General features: G+C 33.6%; 3 protein-coding genes across 3 annotated transcripts; all 3 read left to right on the top strand.

Moving 5' to 3' along the window:
- Positions 1–1,142: 1,142 nt before the first annotated feature.
- On the top strand, positions 1,143–2,944 carry LOC107425135 (UDP-glycosyltransferase 91A1-like). The gene has a single exon (XM_016035070.4). It carries the CDS (start codon positions 1,208–1,210, stop codon positions 2,621–2,623), a length of 1,416 nt encoding a protein of 471 aa, XP_015890556.3. The 5' UTR covers positions 1,143–1,207; the 3' UTR covers positions 2,624–2,944.
- A 9,320-nt stretch (positions 2,945–12,264) lies between these two features.
- Positions 12,265–14,035, top strand: LOC107425154 (UDP-glycosyltransferase 91A1-like). Its single transcript, XM_016035094.4, has one exon. The coding sequence runs from the start codon at positions 12,322–12,324 to the stop codon at positions 13,765–13,767; it is 1,446 nt and encodes a 481-aa protein (XP_015890580.1). The 5' UTR covers positions 12,265–12,321; the 3' UTR covers positions 13,768–14,035.
- Positions 14,036–23,037: 9,002 nt separating this feature from the next.
- On the top strand, positions 23,038–25,237 carry LOC107425153 (UDP-glycosyltransferase 91A1-like). Its single transcript, XM_016035093.4, has 2 exons — positions 23,038–24,595; positions 25,008–25,237. The coding sequence occupies exons 1-2, from the start codon at positions 23,259–23,261 to the stop codon at positions 25,048–25,050; spliced, it is 1,380 nt and encodes a 459-aa protein (XP_015890579.3). The 5' UTR covers positions 23,038–23,258; the 3' UTR covers positions 25,051–25,237.
- Positions 25,238–26,287: the final 1,050 nt, after the last annotated feature.

Here is a 26,287-nt window from a genome sequence, read left to right as displayed (position 1 = left end):
ATGAAATATTTCATTCTAATTATATGTAATCAAGCAATAAACTATTTAATTTATATATATGTTTTGATCAAATGGGGGCAGCAGTCATAGAAAGTAAACAGTCACATTATGAGAATGTTAAATACCCATACAAACATTTTTAAAAATGTACAAGAGTCGTCTATGAGTTTTCTTTAGAAAAATAAAAACCTAAACTAAAGCTATATACGGCTAAGGTTAGAAAGAAAATTTGCCATCCTATTGCATTCCCCATAAATGTCAGAAATAGAGAAACTATAATTTTTAAACAAGATTACTTTAGAACTCAAGATGATACAATATGAAGGATGATTCAAATCAATATTTTCATCGATCCAATAAGCCAAAATTCTTGAATCTAACGCTTGAAAGGTTTATATTTTTTTAAGTTGATAGAATAATATATTAGTTTAAAAACTTGTTTGGGATGATTTTGAAATTATTAAAATTGCATTTCAAAATATAAAGGCATTTTTTATTGTGTGTGGCTAAAAATATATAAAATACGCTTTTTTTAGTGATTTTAGAAATATCACTTTATAAAAAAGTGTATTCTACGAAATCATTCCCGTAGACTTTATCCAAAAAAAGGTTATTTGAGTTTCTACCACTACATGGGATGGTGACCTTAAATATCATTTAGATATATCTTTGGTTAAATTCAATTATTTCTCTTCTTTATCTATTGTTTAATTGTTTGTAAGATTAAGAATAAAATTGTTTGCGTTTTGTTTGTTCATAGCGATTCCAACTCAAATTATTGCATGAGACAATAGTAAATTTATCATTGGCTACCATCCGTTTGTACCGACAATACATAAGGTATTCCTTATGATACACACTTGGCATTAACATATGTTATCTTTTATTAGGAGTAATAAATAGTAGAAGAGATATTAGAACATCGACCAACTCCATACAATAATGAAATATGAGGATAATTAGCATTTTAAAAAAAAAAAACTTTAAGCTTAACACTCATTTTGTACAGACATAAACACTCTCAGAATCTTTTTTTTTTACTATATAAAATTAAATCAAATTAATTATTAGCACGCCACCCTGGCAAACCAATAAAAAAAGAAGATGATGAGAGAAGGAAACCAGTTTTTCGTGGTCAACTTATCTAGTTCCAGACGAGTATAATTGGGGTTATTAGAAAAAGCCATACCCATTGAGAGAATCAATAATGGCCAAAGAAGAAGCTAAGCTTCATATAGCAATGTTTCCATGGCTGGCCTTTGGCCACATGAATCCGTTTCTAGAGCTTGCCAAGCTCATCGCTCAAAAGGGTCATCGTATCTCTTTCATTTCCACACCAAGAAACATTGATCGCCTTCCTAAACTCCCTCCAAATCTTTCCTTTCTAATCAACTTCGTCAAAATCTCACTGCCTCAGTCAGAGAACCTCCCCGACGAAGCCCAAGCCACCATAGACTTGCCAAGAGAAAAAGTCCCGCACTTAAAGAACGCACACGATCGTCTCCAAGATTCCATGGCCCAATTTCTTCAATCTTCGAAACCTGATTGGGTTGTATATGATTTCTCAGCTCACTGGCTACCAAATACAGCTAGGAACTTGGGAATTCCGAGCGTCTTCTTCTCCATATTCACTGCCTCCTCTTTGTCCTTCATGTGTCCAACACTGACCGACGATGATCGCAACAAGCCTGAGGATTACACAGTTCCACCGTATTGGGTTCCATTTCCAACCAAGGTAGCATATCGGTTGTTCGAAGTTTTGAAAATCTACGACAATGTAAGTGGTGATGATGGAGCTATTTCGGTTTTCCGAAGTTTCGTAGAAGTCTTGAGAGGTTGTGATGTTGTGGCTGTGAGAACTTGCACGGAGTTCGAACCCGAATGGTTGAATCTTTTGCAAGATGTCCATCGGAAGCCCCTTTTTCCGGTTGGTGTGCTAGCACCAAAAGCAACAGACGACGAAGAATGGAGGTCGATCAAGGAGTGGTTAGATTTGCAACCCAAACGCTCGGTGGTGTATATTGCGTTTGGTACGGAAGCCAAACTTAGACAAGACGAGCTCACCGAGATAGCTCATGGATTAGAGCTATCTGGATTGCCTTTCTTCTGGGTTCTTAGACTCCATCATGGTCCATTGGATTCTGAGCTTCAACTACCAGAAGGGTTCGAAGAACGAAGCAAAGGCCGCGGAATTGTGTGCACCACTTGGGCACCCCAGATCAAGATTTTAGCTCATGACTCTGTTGGAGGGTTCTTGAGCCATTCAGGATGGAGTTCTGTGGTGGAAGCTCTTCAGTTTTCGATACCGCTAGTGTTTTTCACGATTGCCAATGATCAAGGCCTGAATTGCTCACTTTTTGTGGAGAAAAAAATTGGGTATGCGATTCCTAGAGACGAACGGGACGGGTCGTTTACGAGGCAAGGTGTGGCTGATTCGCTGAGACTCGTTGCTGTGGAAGAAGAGGGAAAGTGTTATAGAGACAAGGCCAAGGAGATGAGTGAGCTGTTTGGTGACAAGGTTAGACAGGCGAAGTACGTGGATAAGTTTGTAGATCACCTTATAACTAACAGACCTCAAAAAAAAGCAGAAGATTATGGAAAGAAAGTAAATGAAAATGTCTAGCAACTCCGACGTCCGGTTTTCCTTTCTGTGAATCTTTGATGATTTACTGGGAAAATACCATGGAGATGACTGATGAGGGCTATTTGGTTTGTATGAAGTGAGTTCTCTTTTGTTTACAAAACCAAATTTTTTTTTCAATTACTCTAGCTCTTTGAGAATTTAAATCTGTATAAAGTAAGTTCTATTTGGTTTTCAAAACACCTCGGTAACCATTATGGTTCCATCGCTAGCTGAATGTGTATGTGTTGTGCGTGTATAATTTTAATTGATTCTATATCAATCTTCGACACTCTCAGTGTGTCATTTTAATGTATAACAACATTACCGATATGATGACTTGTTTACCAACTCTTTATAGATATACTAAAAATTATTTTATTGGTTTGTATGACTTCCATTTATCCTTTTAATTAAATTTCACTATCCATCTTAGTTTATAGTTTTTTTACATTGCAATTATCAATTTTGATAACTAAGTTGGTAGATAAAGTTGATAAATAAGGTTATTTAATTATCAAAAAAAAGTTGATAAATATAGTTGATGTGTGTGGCACAAGTATTGGCAAAAATATATTCGCTACTAATATAGATATTTCCAAAATTACACAGATAAAATTTGATTTGATTTTCCTATGAGTTTAGTTCCATCATACAATTTTCTTAATTAAATTTTGCAAAATTGATTTTACATATTGTCGAGAAGTAAAATAAGATAAAATAAAATAGTTCCTAAACAGAATTATATGAGTGGTATATGTTTAATTTCATTAATTCATTTGTCAAAATGAATATAATAATTCAAAGGGCAAATGAAAGTGGTCTTATAATTTGGCATATAAAGTTTCACTTCGTAAGTGGCAAAATGAGAAGTGTTAGAAATGCAAACTAAATTTCACATCCTCAAGAAATATAGAGTACACACGCTCAAGTGAATTACTCCATTTATAACCAATTGGTTTTGGGTTAGAATCTCACTTGGGCCTTGGCATGTGAGCTTAATGTCACGTCCCGCGAAAAAGGAGTAAAACCCTTGAGGTTTAACCGGAAGGTTCTACACTCTCCTTGAAGATCCATGAGAAGCCCGGAATATTCTAGAGGATTCAAGAGAAACCTAGACTAATGTAGATTGGAATCTCTCTAGAATACTCCATGTAAATATCTTGTACATAACCCTAGAATAATCTAGAACCATAACTAGATAAGTGACACATGTATATATCTAGAACTTTCCTACATGCCAAGCCCTCTATATAAAGGGGTTGGTCTCTCATTTGTAAGATATCCAAGCACATCCAAGAATCCAAGCATTCTAGTAATACAAGTATTCTCCACATTCTCTCAAACTCTCCTACTTCCTACTCTCTCACTCTTAGCTTCCGCATTTTCATAGCTTGTGAGCAAGGCTTACTTAGCAAGGGAGGTGCTAAGTGCCGCACGGGAGTGTTGGAAAAGCTAGGCCCGTGACAGTTGGTATCAGAGCCAATTGCTGCTCAAGCATATCGTTGGTGTAACGTGGAAGTAGGCAAGATGGCTAGCTCGGATGTTACCATCAATGTGGAGGGAGCTACCGAAGTGCGAGGTCGTGAAGAGCAACGCAACCCCAATGTGGGGAAGCAGAGGCATAAGTCCAAGTCCAAGGATGTGATGATGGGCGTATAGTTACGCTTGGAGGAGCATGCATCCCGAGTACAAGAACGGTTTGAGGCGCTGGAGAGTCGCCTAGATGGGCTAGAGTCGGAGGACATTGCCATCAATCAAGCCGTGAGGGGGTTACTCAATGGGCTGGATGATGCCTTAAGGAGGGAGCTCCGCGCGACACGCGACCAATGCATGGGGGAGGTAGCAGACCTTCGTGCAATGTTGGAGAGAGAATTGGATGCCATCCGCACCCAAATGGAGGATATGCGGGGTGATTGGGCTCTTTGCAAGAGGGCGGTGGCGTCGGGGACGACCACCATACGCGAGGGGCCACGTATCGATGTGCCAAAGCCCAAGTCCTACTCCGGGGCAAGGAATGCGAGGGAGCTCGAGAATTTCCTTTGGGGCTTGGAGCAATACTTTGAAGCAATGGGCATTGCGGACGATGCTTCAAAGATAAGGACTGCCACTCTCTACCTTAGCGACACGGCAATGTTATGGTGGAGAAGGAGGCATAGCGACATCGAACGAGGTACGTGCACTTTCCATACTTTTGATGATTTTAAGAAGGATCTCAAAAGGCAATTCTATCCGGAGAATGCCGAAGATGAGGCAAGGAGTCGCCTTCGACGACTCAAGCAAATAGGCCATATCCGGGAGTATATCAAGGAGTTCACCAACTTGGTGTTGGAGATCCCGGACCTATCGGATAAAGACTCCCTTTTCTACTTCATGGATGGACTACAACCTTGGGCCAAGACGGAGTTGAAGAGGCGTGGAGTACAAGATTTGGCAAGTGCTATTGCATATGCCGAAGGCTTCATCGACTACTCCAACCAACGAGACTCACCAAAGCCAAAGGAGTGGAGAGACAACCATGGAAAAGGTGGGGGAGAACCTAGTAGGTCCAAAGAGGATGAAAGGGAAGAAAGTGCACATAGGCCGAAAAGCTCAAGGTGGAAGCCGCCTAGAGAAGGTAAGGATGCTTCCAAACCCAAAAACTCTTGTTTCTTATGTGATGGACCGCATTGGGTTAGGGATTGTCCAAAGAGGAAGGCTTTGAATGCCATGACTGCCCAATACGAGGAGAAGCAAGAGGAAGGAACTAGTATAGGTTCCTTACAATTGTTGAATGCTATCAAGGCTGCTCCTAAGGAGACCAAGAAGAGTGGCCTAATGCTCGTGGAGGCAAAACTCAATGGAGTGCCCACCAAGGCGTTGGTGGACACGGGTGCCTCACATAACTTCCTATCGGTGGAGGAGGCACAAAGGCTTGGGATTAAGGCAACACAAGGAAGGGGCTTCGTCAAGGCGGTAAATTCTGACGCGAAGCCGCTCCAAGGAGTTGCTCGAGGTGTGAAAACCACCATCGGCGATTGGGTGGGCCAATTGAATCTAACGGTTGTGTCCATGGATGACTACAAGGTTGTCCTTGTCATGGACTTCTTCAACCAAGTAAAGGCTTTCCCACTCCCATTTGCTAACAAGTTATGCATCATGGATGGGGGAACGACATGCATGGTGCCTACGGAACAAGCTAGCAAGCGGGAGACCAAGGTTTTGTCGGCACTGCAAGTTGAGAGAGAGGAGCAAATCAACTTGGTTGCTGCACAAAAGCCTAGTGAGGATGCCCCAAGCCATGCCAAGACACCTCCTAAGGTACAAGATGTGCCAAAGGAGTTGCACCAAGGGAGCTTGCGTGCATTGGCTTCAAGTTGTGGAGACAACAAGAGGAAGCATGTGGAGGCTAAGGGCGGGGCCTTAGTCAAACCACTACCCCAACCGCACAAGATGCATGAGGGGGTGATAGGACCCTATGAGAGGTCACCTCCCATTGTAGGGAAAGGGGGCAAGGAAGCCCCAAATGAAGGTAAGTCAAGAAGGGCACCCATGGTGATAGCGACTTCACCCGACAAGAATGTGGAAGCCACACTTGCGGATCGAGTCGGTCAACATAGAGGCATGCCCAACTACACCAAATACTTGGTGAAGGGGAAGAACCTGCTGGATGGTGAAGTAAGTGGGGAGCACAAAGATACACAATGGCAACTCAAAGATCACATTCGGCGGGCAAGGAAGAAGGCGCGATGAGGGCGTCGCGAGTTTAGGTGGGGGAGAGTGTCACGTCCCACGGAAAAGGAGTAAAACCCTTGAGGTTTAACCGGAAGGTTCTACACTCTCCTTGAAGATCCATGAGAAGCCCGGAATATTCTAGAGGATTCAAGAGAAACCTAGACTAATGTAGATTGGAATCTCTCTAGAATACTCCATGTAAATATCTTGTACATAACCCTAGAATAATCTAGAACCATAACTAGATAAGTGACACATGTATATATCTAGAACTTTCCTACATGCCAAGCCCTCTATATAAAGGGGTTGGTCTCTCATTTGTAAGATATCCAAGCACATCCAAGAATCCAAGCATTCTAGTAATACAAGTATTCTCCACATTCTCTCAAACTCTCCTACTTCCTACTCTCTCACTCTTAGCTTCCGCATTTTCATAGCTTGTGAGCAAGGCTTACTTAGCAAGGGAGGTGCTAAGTGCCGCACGGGAGTGTTGGAAAAGCTAGGCCCGTGACATTAAGCTGAGAATGGTGTTCTGATTACATTCTCCTACAAGTAATACCAGAGCCAGAAAAGATTATTGGGTGGATGCAGACCGATGGATTAACGTTGAAACTAGATGATGGAACTCTATATCGAGGTGGTAAGACGATGGGGACTTCTATACAGCCTCCAATGGAGAAGCCATGCCATACAACTCCTGGTGATGCGATGAGCCAACATAGTTGCAGTAGGAAACCTCTCGATGAGATGGGGACAAAAGGCACTCTCAGGTGTAGGGGTGTCAAATGGAAAAAGGGTTAGACATGTAATCCTTTGGTTCGAGGGGGTGATTGTTAGAAATGCAACTATAAGAAGTTTATGTGTAACTGTCAAATAGTTCAAAGGGTTTTTTTGTATAATTTATAGGCTAGACATGCAGTCGTTTGGTTCGAGGAAGTGATTGTTAGGAATGCAACTACAAAAAGTTTGTGTGTAACTATTAAATAGTTCAAAAGGTTTTTGTATAATTTACGTACCCTAATAAGTAGGTAAATAAAGTTGATATGTGTAGCACGAAGTGTTGGCAAAATGAATAAGGATTTACTCTATTTTAGAAAATGGAAGATCTCAATTCGTGTTAAGTATGGAGAGGATCCTTGGTAGAATACATTGGCTACTACTAGATATTTCCAAAATCTAAAAGGTAAAAATATATATATATATATATATATATTATAAACCTAATGATATGGGAACTTTGTATATATTATGTTGATAAATGATTACTGACAATTATATTATAATCTATAGTTAGTTGTTTTATGAGCTTTTTAATTTTAACAAGTGACCAGCTCTTTCAATTGAATTATTTGCGACTGGAGAAGCCATTGATTTTGCAGTGGCTGCTGGCTTTCATGAAGGTATCATCAAAACTTACTCTCGGCAGGTGATTTCACTTTTTCATGATTGCCAGGAACCTCTTTTTCCAGAATATTTTGTGCTTGAAGCAGTCTGCATGCAACTTCAATGTTTTCAAGGATTTCTATGCATTTATTTTTTTGTTAAATACTTACTTACTGGGTTTGTTTAATCCTGCAATGAGATTAATTTGTTTGTTGACTTTTACAGTAAAATCTTTAGATAAACACTTTCTATAATACTTCAGTTGATCTATTAAACTAAAAATTTCTTTTTTTTAAAATTCCAATTGATTTATTTTCTATTTTATTGTTATTACTATATTATATATTATTATTATTATTGTTACTATTGTTATTATTTAATTATTTCATATATATATATATATATATAAATTGGGGAATAAGTTATTAGTTAATTAACACAATACATAAGATAGAAAAATTGGAACTTAAGGTATTTATGGTGTCTATATGGTGAAAATCTGAGTAAAAGTTCTTAATTTTTGTTTTGCAGAATTAATATTTATAAAATTCAATGACCCTGAATAAACGTTAGTAAATATAATTTCTTATTCATAAATTACAGTATATGCACGTATGTTGATTTTGAATTTATAATGCTTTAAATTATTGTTCTGTTAATTGATTTATTGTTTTAGCACTAACATTTCTCTGCTTGGAATACTAATTTTGTAGCTCATTATATATGTGTATATATATATATATATATATATTTAGCATGTTTGGCTTTATCCATTTATTAGATTATAACGTATCTTTTTTGGGTTAATATAAATCAGTTTTCATTTATTACCAAAAAAATTAAATAGATTATTCTTTCATCAAAAACGGAAAAAAGAAAAAAAAAAAAAGAAAAGAAAAGAGAAAAACCATGCTTGGAGTTGGGGGACTTGGTAAAGGGCCAGAAAGAAGAAACAAAAAGATATAAAAAGGGGAGAAGAAAATTGCAAAATTTTAAAATTAAAGGGATATGTATAGAATTTTTCTTACTAAACAAGTAAAAACCCTACGATTGCCCAATTGAGCCTCGAATTAATGAAGTTTTGAATCGAAATTTATAATAAACTAGATTGTCAACTATCTTTCAATGACCTTTTTTTTTTAAATTTTTTTGGTACATATCTTTCAATGACTTAGTGCTATTTTTATGATCTTGGAATTTATTCTATATGATCTCATATTTTGTTAAGATTTTCTTTTGTAATTTGATTTTTCTTTAATAAAATATTTCTCCTTTGACCCCAAAAAAAAAAAAAAAAAAAACAAGAAACTTACCTGCAAGTTATAAAATTTTTAATTAAAGAATAATTAGTGTCCATATAGCAGAGACAATTCAATTACAAGAATTATTGCAAATTGATAGGTTTTAACCGAAAAAAAAAAAAAATTGATATTGTCAGACATATGTGGGTCAATCGACCCTCTCTGCATAGGGGCGGAGCCGCAAATGTTGGGGTAGGGGGACGGAAAAATAAACTTCTTTTTATAAAAGAAATTAATATTGAAAATCAAATTATTTTAAAAATAAAATAAATTCTACACGTGAACTTCATATTATTGTCTTATTTTCTTAACAAAAAACTAAAACAAGCATATACTAAATTACTTAAAATTATTGAACATAAGTAAATATATGTTGGAAGAGAAAAAGACTAAAACATTATATAAAATGCTAAGTTGTTAGCCATCATGTACAAAAAGCAAGAGATTTTTATTTGTTTTTATTTGTCAATATGATGGTAAAATATTTTCATAGTCTCATACCCTATAAAAAGCTTAATTTTGATCAACAGAAAAAATTTGGTAAAAATAAAAGTAATAATAATAATAATAATAATAATAAAAAGGAGTAAGAGATTATAACATACATTAGTGATCACCTATATCTAAATGATTAATTAATTAATTTTCTTTATACAACTACTTTGTTATTTCAACTGTTTTAATGGTAAGTTATAGATAATTACAATCTATACATGGTAATATTTAGTTGATAATCATAGAAACTAATAAAATAGGCGTGGGGGGCAAATATGCAAATATAAAATTCAAGCTTAAAATATATTAAAATACACATATGGTAAAAGTGAAAAATCAAAAAGGGCAATAGCCCCCTCAAGCCTAGCTGTAGTTCTACCACTGGCTCTACCTGTCCAACATTTTTGTTTTTCCTTATATACAAAAAGAAGAGAATATAGTTTTTACTATTAATAAAGAGAAATTGACTCATTTAATATGTGATTCACGTCTAATACATACGAAATCATGGTTTGAGATTTCGGATGAAAAAGAAATTGTAATAAAAAAAAGAAAAAAAAGAAAAATATACGAGTGTGGAGGAAATCCTCACTCCAATATTATGTCACCATTTTATTTGTTTATCATATTTATGTAGTGGGTTCTATAAAATATAATAAATAATAATTAAATATGGTTATTAAACATGTTGCAATAGGTGGGCCTTACATATCAATATTAATTGGTTAGAAATTTAAATGGACCAATGGTAATATGCCATGTGGAAGTAAGATCAGATCGTTCACACTGGTGTGCAGACAAGTGTTATAAAAAAAAAAAAAAAAAAAAAGAAACTTTGTATTTTTATTGTCACCCAAAAAAAAAAAAAAAACTCGTCTTTGGCATTCCTTTCGTTAAAATGCTACTTTTGTTAGGCCATAATACGGTACCCCGACCCAAATTGAACATAAAATAAAGGATATTGTAGTTTGTTGTTTTTGATTTTTGAGGTTTTACAATTTAGATTTTTAATTTTTTAACTTAACAATTTTGACCCTTAATTTTTTAATTTGTTACAATTTTGATTTTTTTGACTTTTGATTTATAGAATTTAAGAGTTATTTTACATAACATATATTATTAAACTGTATTAAATTTTGAACTAAATAAATTTTAAGTTCAAAATTTTAAAATTAATTTTGAAAACCTTTTTAATATCATCTAGCATGAAATTTAATACAGTTTAATATTGGCTAGTGACCTGCATCAATTTATGTCTCTCTCTTTCTAATTTTGTTATTAGATAAAGGATACTAAAATGCAAAAAAAATTAAAATAATTTCAATGTTTTGTTCTTTAATACCTTTCAATTGGAAAATTGAATCCTGTAGTCAAAAGTTAAACAATACCCAAATTACAATAAGTTAAAAAATCAAAGGTAAAAATTGTTGAGTTAAAAAGTTGAATCTAAATTTTAAAACTTTGACAATGGAAAATATCAAAACACAATTAACCATAAAATATCACTAGTTTATTGATAAGTGAATAGCTTTAATTGATACCAATAATTGATATTGTCCGACATGTATGGGTCCATCAACTAACTCTACCCTAACAAGATCTTTTTCTCTTACAAATAAAAAGAGAATTTGGATTTTGCTATTAATCAATCTCCATCTTTGTTGTCACCCAAAGGGAAAAAAAAAAAAAAAAAAAAAAAAAAAAAAAAAAAAAAGAAGAGGAAGAAGAAGAAAACTCATCTTTAGCATTCCTTTTGTTAAATGCTGCTTCTGTTCGGCCATCATATAATATAACCACCCCGGATTGAACATAAAAAAAAAGGGTTATTACACTTTGACACCTTTGATTTTCAAAGTTTTGCAATCTAGACTCTTGAAGTTTTTTACTCATTGATTTTTCAAGTTGATGCGATTGGGTGTTTTTGGTTTTTGATTTGCAAGACTTAACGGCTATCTCATGTAATAAATATTAAACCATATTAAATTCTAAATTTACAACTAGAAGATATTTAAATTTGAAATTTTAAAAATAATTTAAAAAATTTATATTTTTAATACTATAATTTTAAATTTGATATACTTCAATATTAATTAGTGACCTACACCAACATTTTTTTTTTAAAATAAAAGGATACTGAGGTACAAAATCTTAAAATCAGTTTTAATATTTTGTATTTTAGTACTCTTCAATTTGAAAATTGAATCCTATAGTCAAAAGGTAAACAAAGTCCAAATTGTAACATATTGAAAAATCAAATGTTCAAGTTATTGGGATGAAAAGTAAAACCTTTGTAAAATCTTATAAATCAAAAATATTAAAATCCAATTAACCATAAAAATAAAACTATTTATTGATAAGTGAATAGCCGTAATTTATACCAATAATTGAGCATTCCAACTTCTCTTTATTGAATTTTTATTGTTGAAGTAGATGCAGCTTCCTTTTATCAAAAGAAAACGAATATAATAAAAAAATGCATATAATAAAAAAATGCTTATTTTGAATTTTAAATAGGAAAATTCTGGACGTGTCAACTTTTATGCATAATTTATTTGATTCTGTTTATTGCAGAAGATCTTGCTAAGACAAACGAGTAGCACAATCTGATAATGAAAAGCACTCTTTTTTTATTTTTATTTTATTTTATTTTAAAAAAAAGAAAAAGAAAAAGAACATGCTCTTCATATATATATATATATATATGTATATATATATATATATATATATTTATTTGTAGGGTAGTGCAGGAAATTAACAAGTACTTTAGAGAAGAACTTCTAAGATCAAAATATTTGAGCCATTGATAAAATGTCAACAGCGACGGCGAATGAAGAAGCTAAGCTTCACATTGCCATGTTTCCATGGCTAGCCTTTGGCCACATGAATCCATTTCTAGAGCTTGCCAAGCTCATCGCTCAAAAGGGTCATCGTATCTCTTTCATTTCCACCCCAAGAAACATCGATCGCCTCCCTAAACTTGCTCCTAATCTTTTCTCCCTAATCAACTTCGTCAAAATCTCACTGCCTCGCTCAGACAACCTCCCTGAAGAAGCCCAGGCCACCATAGACTTGCCAAGAGAACAGGTCCCGCACTTAAAGAACGCACACGATCGTCTTCAGGATTCCATGGCCCAATTTCTCGAATCTTTGAAACCAGATTGGGTTGTATATGATTTCTCAGCTCACTGGTTACCAAATATTGCCAGGAGCTTGGGCATTCCGAGCGTCTTCTTCTCCATATTCACTGCCTCCTGTTTGACCTTCACGGGTCCAACCCTGACTGACGATGATCGCAACAAGCCTGAGGATTACATAGTCCCACCCTATTGGGTTCCATTCCCATCCAAGATAGCATATCGGTTGTTCGAGGTTTTAAAAATCTACGATGGTCTAACCGGTGATGATGGATCTATTTCGGTTTACCGAAGCTTCGTAGAAGTTTTGAGGGGTTGTGATGTTGTGGTTGTGAGAACTTGCTCGGAGTTCGAACCCGAATGGTTGAATCTTTTGCAAGATGTTCACCGGAAGCCTGTTTTTCCGGTTGGTGTGCTAGCACCAAAAGTAACAGACGACAATAATGAAGACAACAACGAAGAATGGAGGTCCATCAAGGAGTGGTTAGATTTGCAACCTAAACGCTCGGTGGTGTATATTGCGTTTGGCACGGAAGCCAAACTTGGACAAGACGAGCTCACTGAGATAGCTCATGGATTAGAGCTATCTGGATTGCCTTTCTTCTGGGTTCTTAGACTCCATCATGATCCAATGGATTCTGAGCTTAAGCTACCAGAAGGGTTCGAAGAACGAAGCAAAGGTCGAGGAATTGTGCGCACCACTTGGGCACCTCAGCTCAAGATTTTAGCTCATGACTCTGTTGGAGGGTTCTTGAGCCATTCAGGATGGAGTTCTGTGGTGGAAGCTCTTCAGTTTTCGACACCGCTTGTGTTATTCACCATTGCCAACGATCAAGGTCTAAACTGCTCGCTTTTTGTGGAGAAAAAAATTGGGTATGCGATTCCTAGAGACGAACAGGACGGGTCATTTACGAGGCAAGGTGTGGCTGATTCCCTGAGACTTGTTGTTGTGGAAGAAGAGGGAAAGTGTTATAGAGACAAGGCCAAGGAAATGAGTGAGCTGTTTGGTGACAAGGTTAGACAGGAAAATTATGTGGATAAGTTTGTAGATCACCTTATAACTACCAGACCTCCAAAAGAAGCAGAAGATTATGGAAAGAAAGTTGATGAAAATGTCTAGTACCTCCGACCGGTTTTACCATCTTTGTATCTTTGATGATTTACAGGGACAATGCCATATGGAGATGACTAACGAGGACTATTTGGTTTGCATATGAAGTAAGTTCTATTTGGTTTACAAAACCCATATATTTTCAATTTTCAATAACTCTAGCTATTTACGAATCCAAATTTATATAAAGTAAGTTCTATTTGGTTTTCAAAACACCTCGGGTCGCCGTCACTCTAACCGTTTCTCTCTCTCTCTCTCTCTCTCTGAGTGACCGTCTCTCTCTCTCTCTCTCTATCTCAGAGGAAGATAACTCTTCATCCCCTTTACACATATAAACAGTTTATCAATTGTGCCAATTTCACTTGATAATAATAATAATAATAATAATTTATCCATATCAATCTTTCATATTCTCATCGTGTAATTTTATATAACAATATTATGGATACCAACTTGTTTACCAACTCTTTATGAATAATAATTCATTCCAAAAAAAAAAAAAAAAAAACTCTTTGTAGATTTTAAAAAATATATTTTATTGCTTTTTATTGACTTTCATTTATCCTTTTAATTAAATTTTACTTTCCATATTGGTTTATTGTTTTTATATACTGCAATTATCACTTTGCCAACTATATTTGATAAATAAAGTTGATAACTATGAGTTATTTAATTATTATGAAAAAAAGTTGATTAGGTAAAGTTGAGGTGTGTAGCAAAAAGTAATGGCAAAATATATTGGCTGCTAATATAGATATTGCCAAAATTACGAAGACAAAAAAATAAAATAAAAATAATAATAATGATGATGATAGGGGTAACTACTTTTTAACCCCTTTATAACTATACTTTCTTCCACACTTTAGCTCGCAAACTAGAAAACATTTTATATTGCCCCCGGATTTTGATTTTCTCGTAAGTTTTGTTCAATTATACAATTTTTCTAATAAACTGGCAAAATTGATTTTATATATCATCTACAAGTAAAATAAATAGTTCATTTTATTCATATCTTCTAAGGTTTAATTAATATACAGTTTGATTTTTTTGGTTTTAAAAATATTATTAAAATATTATTAACCTTCTGGTAAGTTTTAAATAGTTATTATTTTCCTCCTTAATTATTTCATTTACAACCCTCAAAATAACTTCATCAGCATTCTCTGTAAAGGTAATGAATACCTCAAAAACTAGGGATTAACTTCGATAAATCAAGATGAAACATTCTCTAAAATAAAATAGAATAAAACAGTCTCAAAAATATCATCTACATTCCTTCAAATTTCAAATAATTAGAATTTTCCTCTTCCAATATTTTCATTCAAACCTTCCGTAGAAGTGCTTATTGCAAGTTTTCAGATTACCTGGGAAATCAAATTGAAATTAGTGAAAACTCCATTGGTCTAAATGGAATATTTCCTAAAATAAAACAAAACAAAATAATTTGTAAATTGAATTGTATAAGTTGTGTGTGTTTAGGCCTGTAAATATAAGAAATTGATATAATTTATAAAATTAGTTTAAGGGTCATCATCATTTAATAATTTTATTAATATCATAAAGATAATCTAAATATATATTGACACATATATAGCCTTCAACTTCGCTAATAAGAACACACACACACACACACACACACATATTAGTTCCACTCTTTTGGATTAACACGGAACGTTTTTGTCATCCAAGATATATTGGGCTACATGGCCCAATAAATTTTTTTTATCATACGTATTATTAGCATCACAAAATTTCCATATAAGTGTTCAACGTTAGTTAACTGTTAATGCACATATAAACAAAAACAGAGAACAAATAAAAAATAATAATAGCAATTTGAAGAACTTATTCGGTTCAAGAGTTGAGAATAAATTTTCGAACCAGAAAATTAAACCATTGATATCCATTGCTATATGTTTAAGTTTCTGAAATCCTCAAATCCAGATTCGGTTCAATTCCAATTCGCTGCTCACTCACTGTCACTGGACACCTAACATAGCCTAGAACTTAGGCATCCCAAACGCTTTCTTCTGTACATTCACCTGCGGCTTGTCTGACTCTGAACTTCATGGGTTTAACGATGACTCTTAATGATCGCAACATACCGGAGGATTACACAGTTTCTCCATATTACGTTCCATTTGCAACTAAAAGTTTCGTTTTCTTCTATTTGAGGTTTTAAGCATCTATGACACAATAACAAGGGAAGATAAAGCTCGGGTGAGAACTTGTTCCTAATTGATTCGAACAGGAATGGTTGAATCTCCTAGAAAATTGTTAAAAAGTATAATAATAATTTGTAATTTCATGGTAAAGTGTTTGTAAAAGAATGAGAGGATAACTTAAGTAAGGAAGCATCATTGGCCTTATTCGTTAGGCCGCTTTTCTTGACTAAGTGGAAAATAGGACAAATTCAATTTGAACTCTACCATTTTAGGAGAAGTCAAATTCAATTTGAACTTTAAATTTAATTTCAATTTGAATTTCACCACCTCTTCTCCTCTGTATACATGCATCTAGGTTTATTGTAAAACTTGATCCCATTTTATAGGAAGAGAGAGCTTTAATTCTTTTCCTCTCAATTGTATTGTCTCGGGTCCACTCCTCCATTTTATCCAAGTCTCCAATTTTAAATACGTTTTTGCATATTATCCAACAAAAATATTCACAGGAAACCTATTTTACCGATTGGCCTGCATCCAAACATAGCCAAAGTAGATGAAGAAGCCGACAATTGGAGACCGATAAAGGAGTGGCTAGATATGCAAGCAGCCAAGAGTAGGTTGGTGGCTGAGTCTGTCAGGACCCGTCCAAAATTCTTCACCGGAACCCTAGACAAGCCCTGATCCCAGGGAAACCCTACCGGACCCTCCTATGGAAAATTCGGCAGAATCTCCCCTAAGGGATGGACTTACCACAAATTCCTGCACTGAAAACACACTTCTATAATGTCCTCCTTATTCCTCCCACAATACTACAAGTTGGTTCCACAATTTTCAGCACTCAAAAAATAAATAACAGTAATCCAGTGCATAATAAATACATAAGTGTCCAATACAGTATACAGACCTTCATGAAGTACTACTAAGTATGGAATACAACATGGATGAAAGAAATATTACAACTGCAATAAAAGAAGAACAGGGTACTGCACGAACTAAGACAGCGATGAAGATCAAGTCCGCTCCGGATGAACACCGACAACTTGGTACCTAGAGGAACGGAATTTGAAAATATGAGATGCTAATCATCTCAGTGAGTGACCCTATCTACTATACAATATAATACCACGGTAATAAAGTAGATAAATAATAATTACTTGGAAATAATAATTTCTCTCAAAATCCTTACAATTCTCTCAGTCGGAAAGGTTCCCCTTTTAAAACCTTTTCACAAAACCCTTTATTCGTATTCCCCGAAAACCATGACATCAAATAAATACCAGAAACAGTAATAATTATATTTTTAATTCCAATACAGTTTCAAAATATTTATTTTAAAATCCCAATTCTGAAATCACTTGATGCACCCACTATATACTAATGGCGCCAACAGTACCCAGCATCCCAAGGTACCGCCAGATAGGAGGTTATAGAAAGAAACCGGCATACGGTCGCGTGGTGTCCCACCGCACCGCTGCTAACTGGTGTCCCGGCCATGGAGGGGCGGCTCACCCTCATCCGATGGCAACCACAGGACAACCTCATAATATCACCTGCACGCTACTCACACCCACCTGGGCGCTAATCTCATCCATGTGCACACTAACCATATCACATATAAACAGAACACCAGTACGTGTACGGTGCATCTAAAAATCATAAAATCCACATATTTAATTTATATATCAAAATCTCAAATTTTTCATAACATAACGGGTTTATTCCATCCAATTGAACCCGGAAATTCTCCACAATTTCTTTATAATCAACATCATAAATTTCATGATTTTCAAATCCACCACTTTAAATATTCCAATTTTTCCAATAACATAAATAATTCTCGAAATATAATAATTAAATCACATAATATCCTATGGGCATATTTACAAAAATTGAAGTCACCAACATAAACAAATATTTTCCTTGAAATATTTGAAAATCAAATCATGCCCGATTTAATGTTAAAACCACAAGAATTTCAAAATTCTCTCAAGACCATAAAATAATTTTCACATGGCATAAATTTATATAATGCATATTTTCTTTAATCAAAATAAATTCACCAATAATTTCACAATAAATCAATTAAATATTTGGCACATAGAATTTAAATTCCAAATATTCAAATCACACATAATAATCACAAATTTAATTTCCGAAATTAATTTGAAAGTGGGTCACTCACCTGGAGCACACAATTAAACCATGATCCACTATGGGATCAATTTCACGACTCACCGGTGCTCCTAAAATACAATTCACACATAGTCAAATAAATTAATATTTTATTCGGGTAAATAATACCCGATACCCGGGGGGTTAAACACAAACATTAACCAAAATGGTCGAATAATATACCGAATCGAAGCTCGTAGAACGAGGATCGCATTACCGGTCTCCATCGACCCCAATTCCGCCGGAGGTGGCCGGAATTTGGCCGGAAAGCTTCGGTCGGATTTAAACTTGAGGGATCTCTCAAACGGTAGAGATTTTGGGCAATCTAACCCTGGAAATGCACTCAGAAGCGTCGAAAATGGTGGAATAGAGTTATGGGTTGGGCTGGATTGGTCAGAAACGGCGAGAATCGCCGGAAAAACGTAACCGGCTGCCGCCGACTTCACCGGCCCAATCTGGGCGCGTCCGGCGGCGACTGGCCGGGAAAATTGGAGGCTGAGGTCGCGGCGAGCTGGGCTTCACCGGTGGCCAGCATGTGTGGCTTTCCGGTGACTGAAATCCGACCAAAAGGCCAGTCAAAGAGAGCGGGGGAGAGAATCAAAGGAGAGAGAGAGAGAGAGAGAGTCCTTGCTATGTGTTTTATTTGTCTCTGTCGGGCTCGGGGAAGAAGAAGGGAAGAAAAGGAAAAGAAAAGAGAAGGTGTTTTCCCACGTGGGGAAAAGAAAATAAAAAGAAAAAGAAAAAGAAAAAAGAAAGAAAATAAAATAAAATAAAAATAATTACATAATATTAATAATAGTATTATTATTTAAAATAATAATAAAATAATGTGATATTACACATGGTTGACATGTGGCATCTCACCATGGTGACACATGGTCACATTCATTCACACGTGGCACATCGTTACACGTTCAAAAATAATATTAAAATAATACAGTATTTGAAAAACTCTACAGGTCCATAACTTTCAAACCACATGTCCAAATCGGACGTGCCGCTAGTCTATGAACTCGTATCGACGAGCACTTCACAACCATGCATGGATAAAAAGTCAACTCCGGCACCCCTTGGACAGTTTGGATCTCAACTTGTTTTACTCATAACTTTCAAATCGTAGCTCCGTTTTCAACGTGCTACTAGTCTACGAACTCGTGCCAACGTGTACTTCGTAACAGTACCTCAGTCAACCTAGAATTCCAACCGAGTCAAAAAGTCAACTTTTGACCCCTTCGGTCAACGATCAACAGTCAACCTCGGTCAACGTGCAAAAATTCCGACATGAATATATATATATACACATTAATTTATGTTGATTGCATTACTGTGATATCAACTAATATATATATATATATATATATATTGATTTTCAAAATATGAATAATTTTATTTATATAGGGTTTTTATATAATTAAAATAATAATAAAAATAGCAAGACGCTTTATTATGTTTAGGTTTTGGATAAATACGCTTAAACTTATAAGATTTAATGATCAACATCAGTTAATTATATCATAACCAAAAAAAAGCTAATTCAATGTTAGGACATATATGGCCTTCAAATAATTGGAATATATAAATAGCTTTGTGTTGCCAACATAGTCCCTACATTAATTATGTTAGATACCTAATAACATGACAATACTAAAAAATACAATCTATTTGTTCAATTAAAGTGTTTGTATTAATTTATTAATTGAGGTGACACTTTTAGTATTTAACATCTTAATACATATCTATCTTACTTTGTGAATATGTTCATAATAAATATTACTCTATATATTATGAGCATGACAAAATTTCCATGTAATTGTTCATTGTTAGTTAATACACATATAAACAACAACAATATTACTTAAAAAGAATATATAAACAACAACGAACAAACAAATAATAATAATAATAATTAATTGAAGAAGTTCAAGATTTGAGAATGAATTTTCAAACCAAAAAAATTAAATCATTGAAATCCATTGCTATCCAAGTTTCTCAAACCCTCAAATTCAGATTGGGTTTTATACGATTTCGCTGTTGATTCACTGGAACTGAGGCATCCCAAACGCCTTCCTCAAGACATTCTTTTGTGGCCTGTTTGACCTTCATGGATCCAGCGTTGACTCTTGATAATCGAAAGAAATGAGCAAAAATTGCATGGACCCAAGACTATCAAGCAGCTACTCAAAAAGTTTACCACAAAAGTTGTAACGACTTGGTAGTCTCGGTTCAAGCAACTTTTATTTTTTTGAAAGAAATTAGGGAAAATGATGGGGATGATACTTAGAGACAATGGGGATGGGTTGCTAATGAGTCTCTCTCAATATTGCTGAGTCATTGAGGATGGTAGTAGTAAATGAAGAGTGGAAGAGTTACAGGGACAAAGCTAAAGAGATCAAGCTGCTGTTTGGAGGAAGAAATATATATACTTGACGAGTATCTGGGAAACTTAGTGGATCACTTTATCATAATTACAAGGAAAAATTGCATAAGTTTTGATTTTAAAGTTTAGATTTCATCGATTTCGACTTTAAAGTTTCAAAATCAATGCAAATTGGTCCAATTTCTAATGAGGCTGTTAAATTTAATAGTTGTGATATCAACATGATATCATGTTGACATCATAGTTTATTTTAAAAAATAAAAAAATATATTTTTTATTCTTCCGTTTTGTATTTATGGTGGTTTATTTGAAAATTTTATCTATTTTTTTTATTTAAATTAAAATATTCACGGTCATAATTAAATATGTTGAACATATAATTAGATCAAAAAGTAAAAATAAAAATAAAATTGTAATTTTTTATTAGACTAAAAATCGAAAATAATTTCTCGTATACAAACCAAAATACCAAAACAAAAATTAGGCCAAAAAAAAAATAATAAAGTTTTTTTTTAAAATACATTTCTTATTTTTTCATTTTATATTTTTGTTTTTTTTTATTGGAAAAAATTATATCTATTCCTTTTTTATTTAATGAAATACCCAAAATTATAATGAAATATTTTTGGATCTAAAATTAGACCAAAAAATAAAATAAAAAACAGATAAAATTAAAATTTGAAGTAATAAAAATAATTTGACCAAAATACCAAAATAAAAATTAAAGAAAAAATTGAAAATAAAATTTTTAAAAAAATTATTAGATCATTTTATATATCAAAATTGAAGCCAAAAATGGAAAAATGGAAAAATTAATTAGAATAGACCAAAATGGAAAATTGGAAAAATGGCCTGCATTTTATTTTTTTGGTCTGATTTTATTTTTCCATTTTTGAATGGTCTATTTGTTTGCTTTTTATTTTTCAAATTTTTTGTTAAAACTAGTTTTTTTATTTTTAAAAAATTAATTATGGCTTCAGCATGAATTAATTTATTAGACCAAAAAATAAAACTAAAAATTAGACAAATTTTTTATTTATTTTTGGTTTAATGTTTAGTTTAATATTTCAATCTTTTTTTATTTTGATTTAGGCATAAAAAATTATATTTATTGGACCAAAATTTCAATTTTATTTTCAAAAATATTTAATTAGTGGAATTGTATTTTAAATATAAAAGGAATTTGTACAGTTTTCCAAATAAAAACTATAAATATAAAATGGAACTGTATTTTTTAAAAATTATTTTTATTTTTAAAATTTTGATTTACTTTTTATTTGGTATTTTGATCTTTTTTATTTTTTGATTTGAGTATAAAAAATGTTTTTAATTTTTGTTCTAGTAAAAATATTTTTATTAGACCAAAATTTTCAATTTTATTTTAATTTTTACTTTTTGTCTAATTTTAGGTCAAAAAAAATTAATTATAGTTGTGAGAATTTTAATTTCAATAAAAAAGGAGTGAACACAATTTTACAATAAGAAAACCTCAAATTTAAAGTGGAAAAACTAATATACGTATTTTTTTAATTTTTACAAAATATTTTTATTTCTAAAAATTGACTTATGATATTAGTATGACATCGTGCTGATATAAACACATTAAATTTAATAGCCCCTTTAAAAATTGGAACGATTTGCTTGATTTTGAAATTTCAAGGTAAAAATCGCTTAAATTAAAACTTCAGACCAAAATTGCATCAACCCCAAATGATACCAAAGTACAATTTTTTGTAATTACAAAGTTACCTTCCCACACAAATCCAAAACGAACAAGGGATTTGATTAATTTATGCAACAAATGAGAGCTTGTTTTCTCTTATAGGAGAATATTTTTAGATTTTTTAGTAATTGAGAGTTGAAATTTGTGTGTGTGTGTGTGTGTGTGTGTGTGTGTGTGTGTGTGTGTGTGTATGGGATAATTAAAGTATATAATAAAGTTAACATTTTAGAAACAAATGTATTTACGTTGAAAACAATAATTGTCACATCTCTAATACTAAAGTGAGGTTTTTCACGTGAACTCCACCCTTATATTAAAAGGGGAACACGTATTCTAGAAGCACTAAAAATATTCATATATATATATATATATATTTATTTTTATTTTTTTTGAATAATGAGTAACAGAATTATTTATTCGAACAACCACCTACTCCATACCATCACCACATACGATATTCGCATTAATAAACTTTAACCCTTTCAATGATCACCACTTATTTTGTACATATGTAAACAACATCAGAATTTTCTTTTATTTATTTGTTATTATTTACTATACCTAAAGAAATCAATTTAATTTTTAGCAGATCAATCTAGCAAATCACATCTAATATTAATGGAGTATCTCCTTTCAACTTACTTTTTTCAACTTTAGGGAGCAATTAATATATATATATATATATATATAAGTCATTAGAGAAAAGCATTCATTTCTGTCGACCTAAAAAATAAATAGAAAAATACATATGATAATAGGGATGGGGACCAGTCAAATTAAATATACTAGATCTTTTGGTATAATATATAGTTTATTATTATTATTTTTGGTAAATACAGGCATGGGAATAAAACTTTTTCGTCGCCACTTGCCATAATAATAATAAAACGATCGAAAAAGCTGTCAAAAAACTAATAAAGAAAGGGAAAAAAAAAAAAATTAACGATGGACAGAAACATGTTGTTGCCTACTTATTTAGCCCCAAAGGAGTAGTACTGCAAACAGCAAGTTTCTAGAGAAAAAATTCTGATATCAGAAGTTAAACCGTTGGAAAGAATCAATAATGGCCAAAGAAGAAACTAAGCTTCATATAGCCATGTTTCCATGGCTAGCTTTTGGTCACATGAATCCATTCCTAGAGCTTGCTAAGCTCATCGCTCAAAAGGGTCATCTTATCTCTTTCATTTCCACTCCAAGAAACATCGATCGCCTTCCTAAACTTCCTCCAAATCTTTCTTCTCAAATCAACTTCATCAGAATCTCACTTCCTCGCTCAGAGAACCTCCCTGAAGAAGCTCAAGCCACCATAGACTTGCCAAGAGAACAAGTCCCTTACCTAAAGAACGCGCACGATCTTCTTCAAGATACGATGTCCCAGCTACTCCAATCCTCGAAACCAGATTGGGTTGTGTACGATTTCACAGCTCACTGGTTATCAGACATAGCTAGAAACTTGGGAATTCGGAGCGTCTTCTTCTCCATATTCACTGCGTCATGTTTGTCATTCATGGGACCAACACTGACTCCCGATGATCGAAACAAGCCAGAGGATTACACAGTGGCACCCTATTGGGTTCCATTCCCATCTAACATAGCATATCGAATGTTCGAGGTTAAAGTAATCTATGACGGTATAACCGGCGATGACGGAGCTATGTCGACTTTCCGTAGTTTCGTAGAGGTTTTGAGAGGTTGCGATGTTGTGGCGGTGAGAACTTGCTCGGAGTTCGAACCGGAATGGTCGAATCTTTTGCCAGATGTTCATCGGAAGCCGGTTTTTCCGGTTGGTGTTCTAGCACCAAAACCGGTCGTCAATGGAGACAGCAATCACGATTGGGGGTGGATTAAGAAGTGGTTAGACTCGCAACCTCAACGCTCGGTAGTATACATTGCGTTTGGTACAGAAGCCAAACTTAGACAAGACGAGCTCACCGAGATAGCTCATGGATTGGAGCTATCTGGATTGCCTTTCTTCTGGGTTCTTAGACTCCATCATGATCCAATGGATTCTGAGCTTCAACTACCAGAAGGGTTCGAAGAACGAACCAAAGGCCGCGGAATTGTGTGCACCACTTGGGCACCTCAGCTCAATATTTTAGCTCATGACTCTGTTGGAGGGTTCTTGAGCCATTCAGGATGGAGCTCAGTGATTGAAGCTCTTCAGTTTTCAATACCGCTTGTGTTATTCACCATTGCCAACGATCAAGGTCTGAATTGCTCTCTTTTTGTGGATAAAAAGGTTGGGTATCCGATTCCTAGAGATGAATACGACGGGTCGTTTACGAGGCAAGGCGTGGCTGATTCGCTGAGACTTGTTGTTGTGGAAGAAGAAGGGAAGTGTTATAGAGAAAAGGCTCAGGAGATGAGCAAGTTGTTTGGTGACAAGGTTAGACAAGAAAGGTACGTGGATAAGTTTCTTGATCACCTCGTAACTCACAGACCTGGCAAAGAGAGTTAATAGAAATGTCTAAAATCTCCAACCGGTTTGACGATTTGTGTGTCTCGGTGTGTTCGAGCATTTGTGTCGTATGAAATCCTTGGTTTGTTTTTTTTTTTTTTTTTTTTTTTTTTCTTTGGCCTGTAATGGAACCATTTTCAGAAAAAACAATAATTACCAATTTTATTTTTTGCTTTTTTTTTTTTTTTTGTTTTTTTTGGGAAGTAGAGGATAATAATTGATAGGTGTCCTTTACTCTTTTTTTTTTTTTCTTAATTCTTTTTATTATTTTTGTTGATGATTAAGTTATGTTAGAATTTACATGCACATGGTGCGGCGTGCCAATAACATATTATTTATGTCATGATTTTACAGCGTTGAAAAGGATTTTGAGCTGTCAGCTTTGTACACGTGGTGACAAGGCTGTTCCATGCCGGCCTTTATATTATCAGATTCACTTTGAATAAACTCACGTCAGTCATGTTTCAGTCAATAAGTTAATTATGGTAATTTTCTTTTCTTTTTTTTTGAAAAAGCAGCAATGGCCTCTTAAAATTTTGAAAAGTCAATCTTAATTTTGATATTTGAATTTTATATTTTTAATGGATCCGGATCTCATTATGTTTTTTTTTTCATTTTTTTTTTTCATTTTATCCACAAATTATTAAATCACTTTATTTAAAAACATTTGTAAAAAGTAAAAAAAAAAAAATAGGAATTTCCAGGAATAAAAAAAGAGTCGAAGAGGATAATTATTCTTATTTTTTAGTTTAATAGCATTTATAAAAAAACATGCAAAAAAAAGTGACAAAAAAAGGTTAAAAAAAATGGAAGCTTGGAAAAATAAAAACAAAATAAAATAGCATTTTTTTCTATATCTATACTTTAGAGAATATATATTTTAAGTTTTTTAAAATGAATAAAAATTCTTTGGTTTGAGAAATTTAGATTTTATACAAATAGATAAACCCAATTTTAAAAATTCAACCAAATTAAAAAATATCAAGTTGTATTTTATACCATTATTTAATCTGTAAACCAAATGTGTTCTAAGTGAAAGAAATAAAAGTTTTTTTACAGTTAAATCAGATTGTGTTGTTGATCTAACAAAATGGAAATATGTAAAAGGGGATAAAACTATCTTTCTTTAATGGAGGCAGTGGGTTTAACCATCTTGACTGTTAACATGTATTTTTGACTTTTGAAGCTGCGACCTTAAATTATTAAATGATAGAAGTTGCTACCTTATAAATTATTAAATGATAAATTATTTACATTTAGATATGTGGATACCAATGTTAGAAACGTTGGATCTTCCCTTCCAACCTAGTTTGTGGAAATAAATTATTTATTTCAACCTTTCCATTTTTCAGTAGTTGTTTAATAGTGCTTTATTTTTCAGAAAACTCCAAAATATATAAAAGAAAGTAGTGCACTCATATATATATATATATATATATATAATTATTGCGAGAAAGATCCATGCTGTTGAAAGATGCACGAATTTTCCATTTTCAATAAGTGCTTTATTTATTAGAAATCTCCAAAATATATAAAAGAAAGTAGTCCAAATATGCTCTTTATATATATATATATATATATATGTATATAGTTATTGAGAGAAAGATCCATGTGTCAAAATATGCACGAAATGA

Source organism: Ziziphus jujuba, chromosome 7 (genome assembly GCF_031755915.1).
Source record: "Ziziphus jujuba cultivar Dongzao chromosome 7, ASM3175591v1".
In the NCBI taxonomy this organism is placed as follows: domain Eukaryota; kingdom Viridiplantae; phylum Streptophyta; class Magnoliopsida; order Rosales; family Rhamnaceae; genus Ziziphus; species Ziziphus jujuba.
Note: the sequence above shows the minus strand (reverse complement) of the source record. Positions and strands in the feature narration are given on the sequence as shown.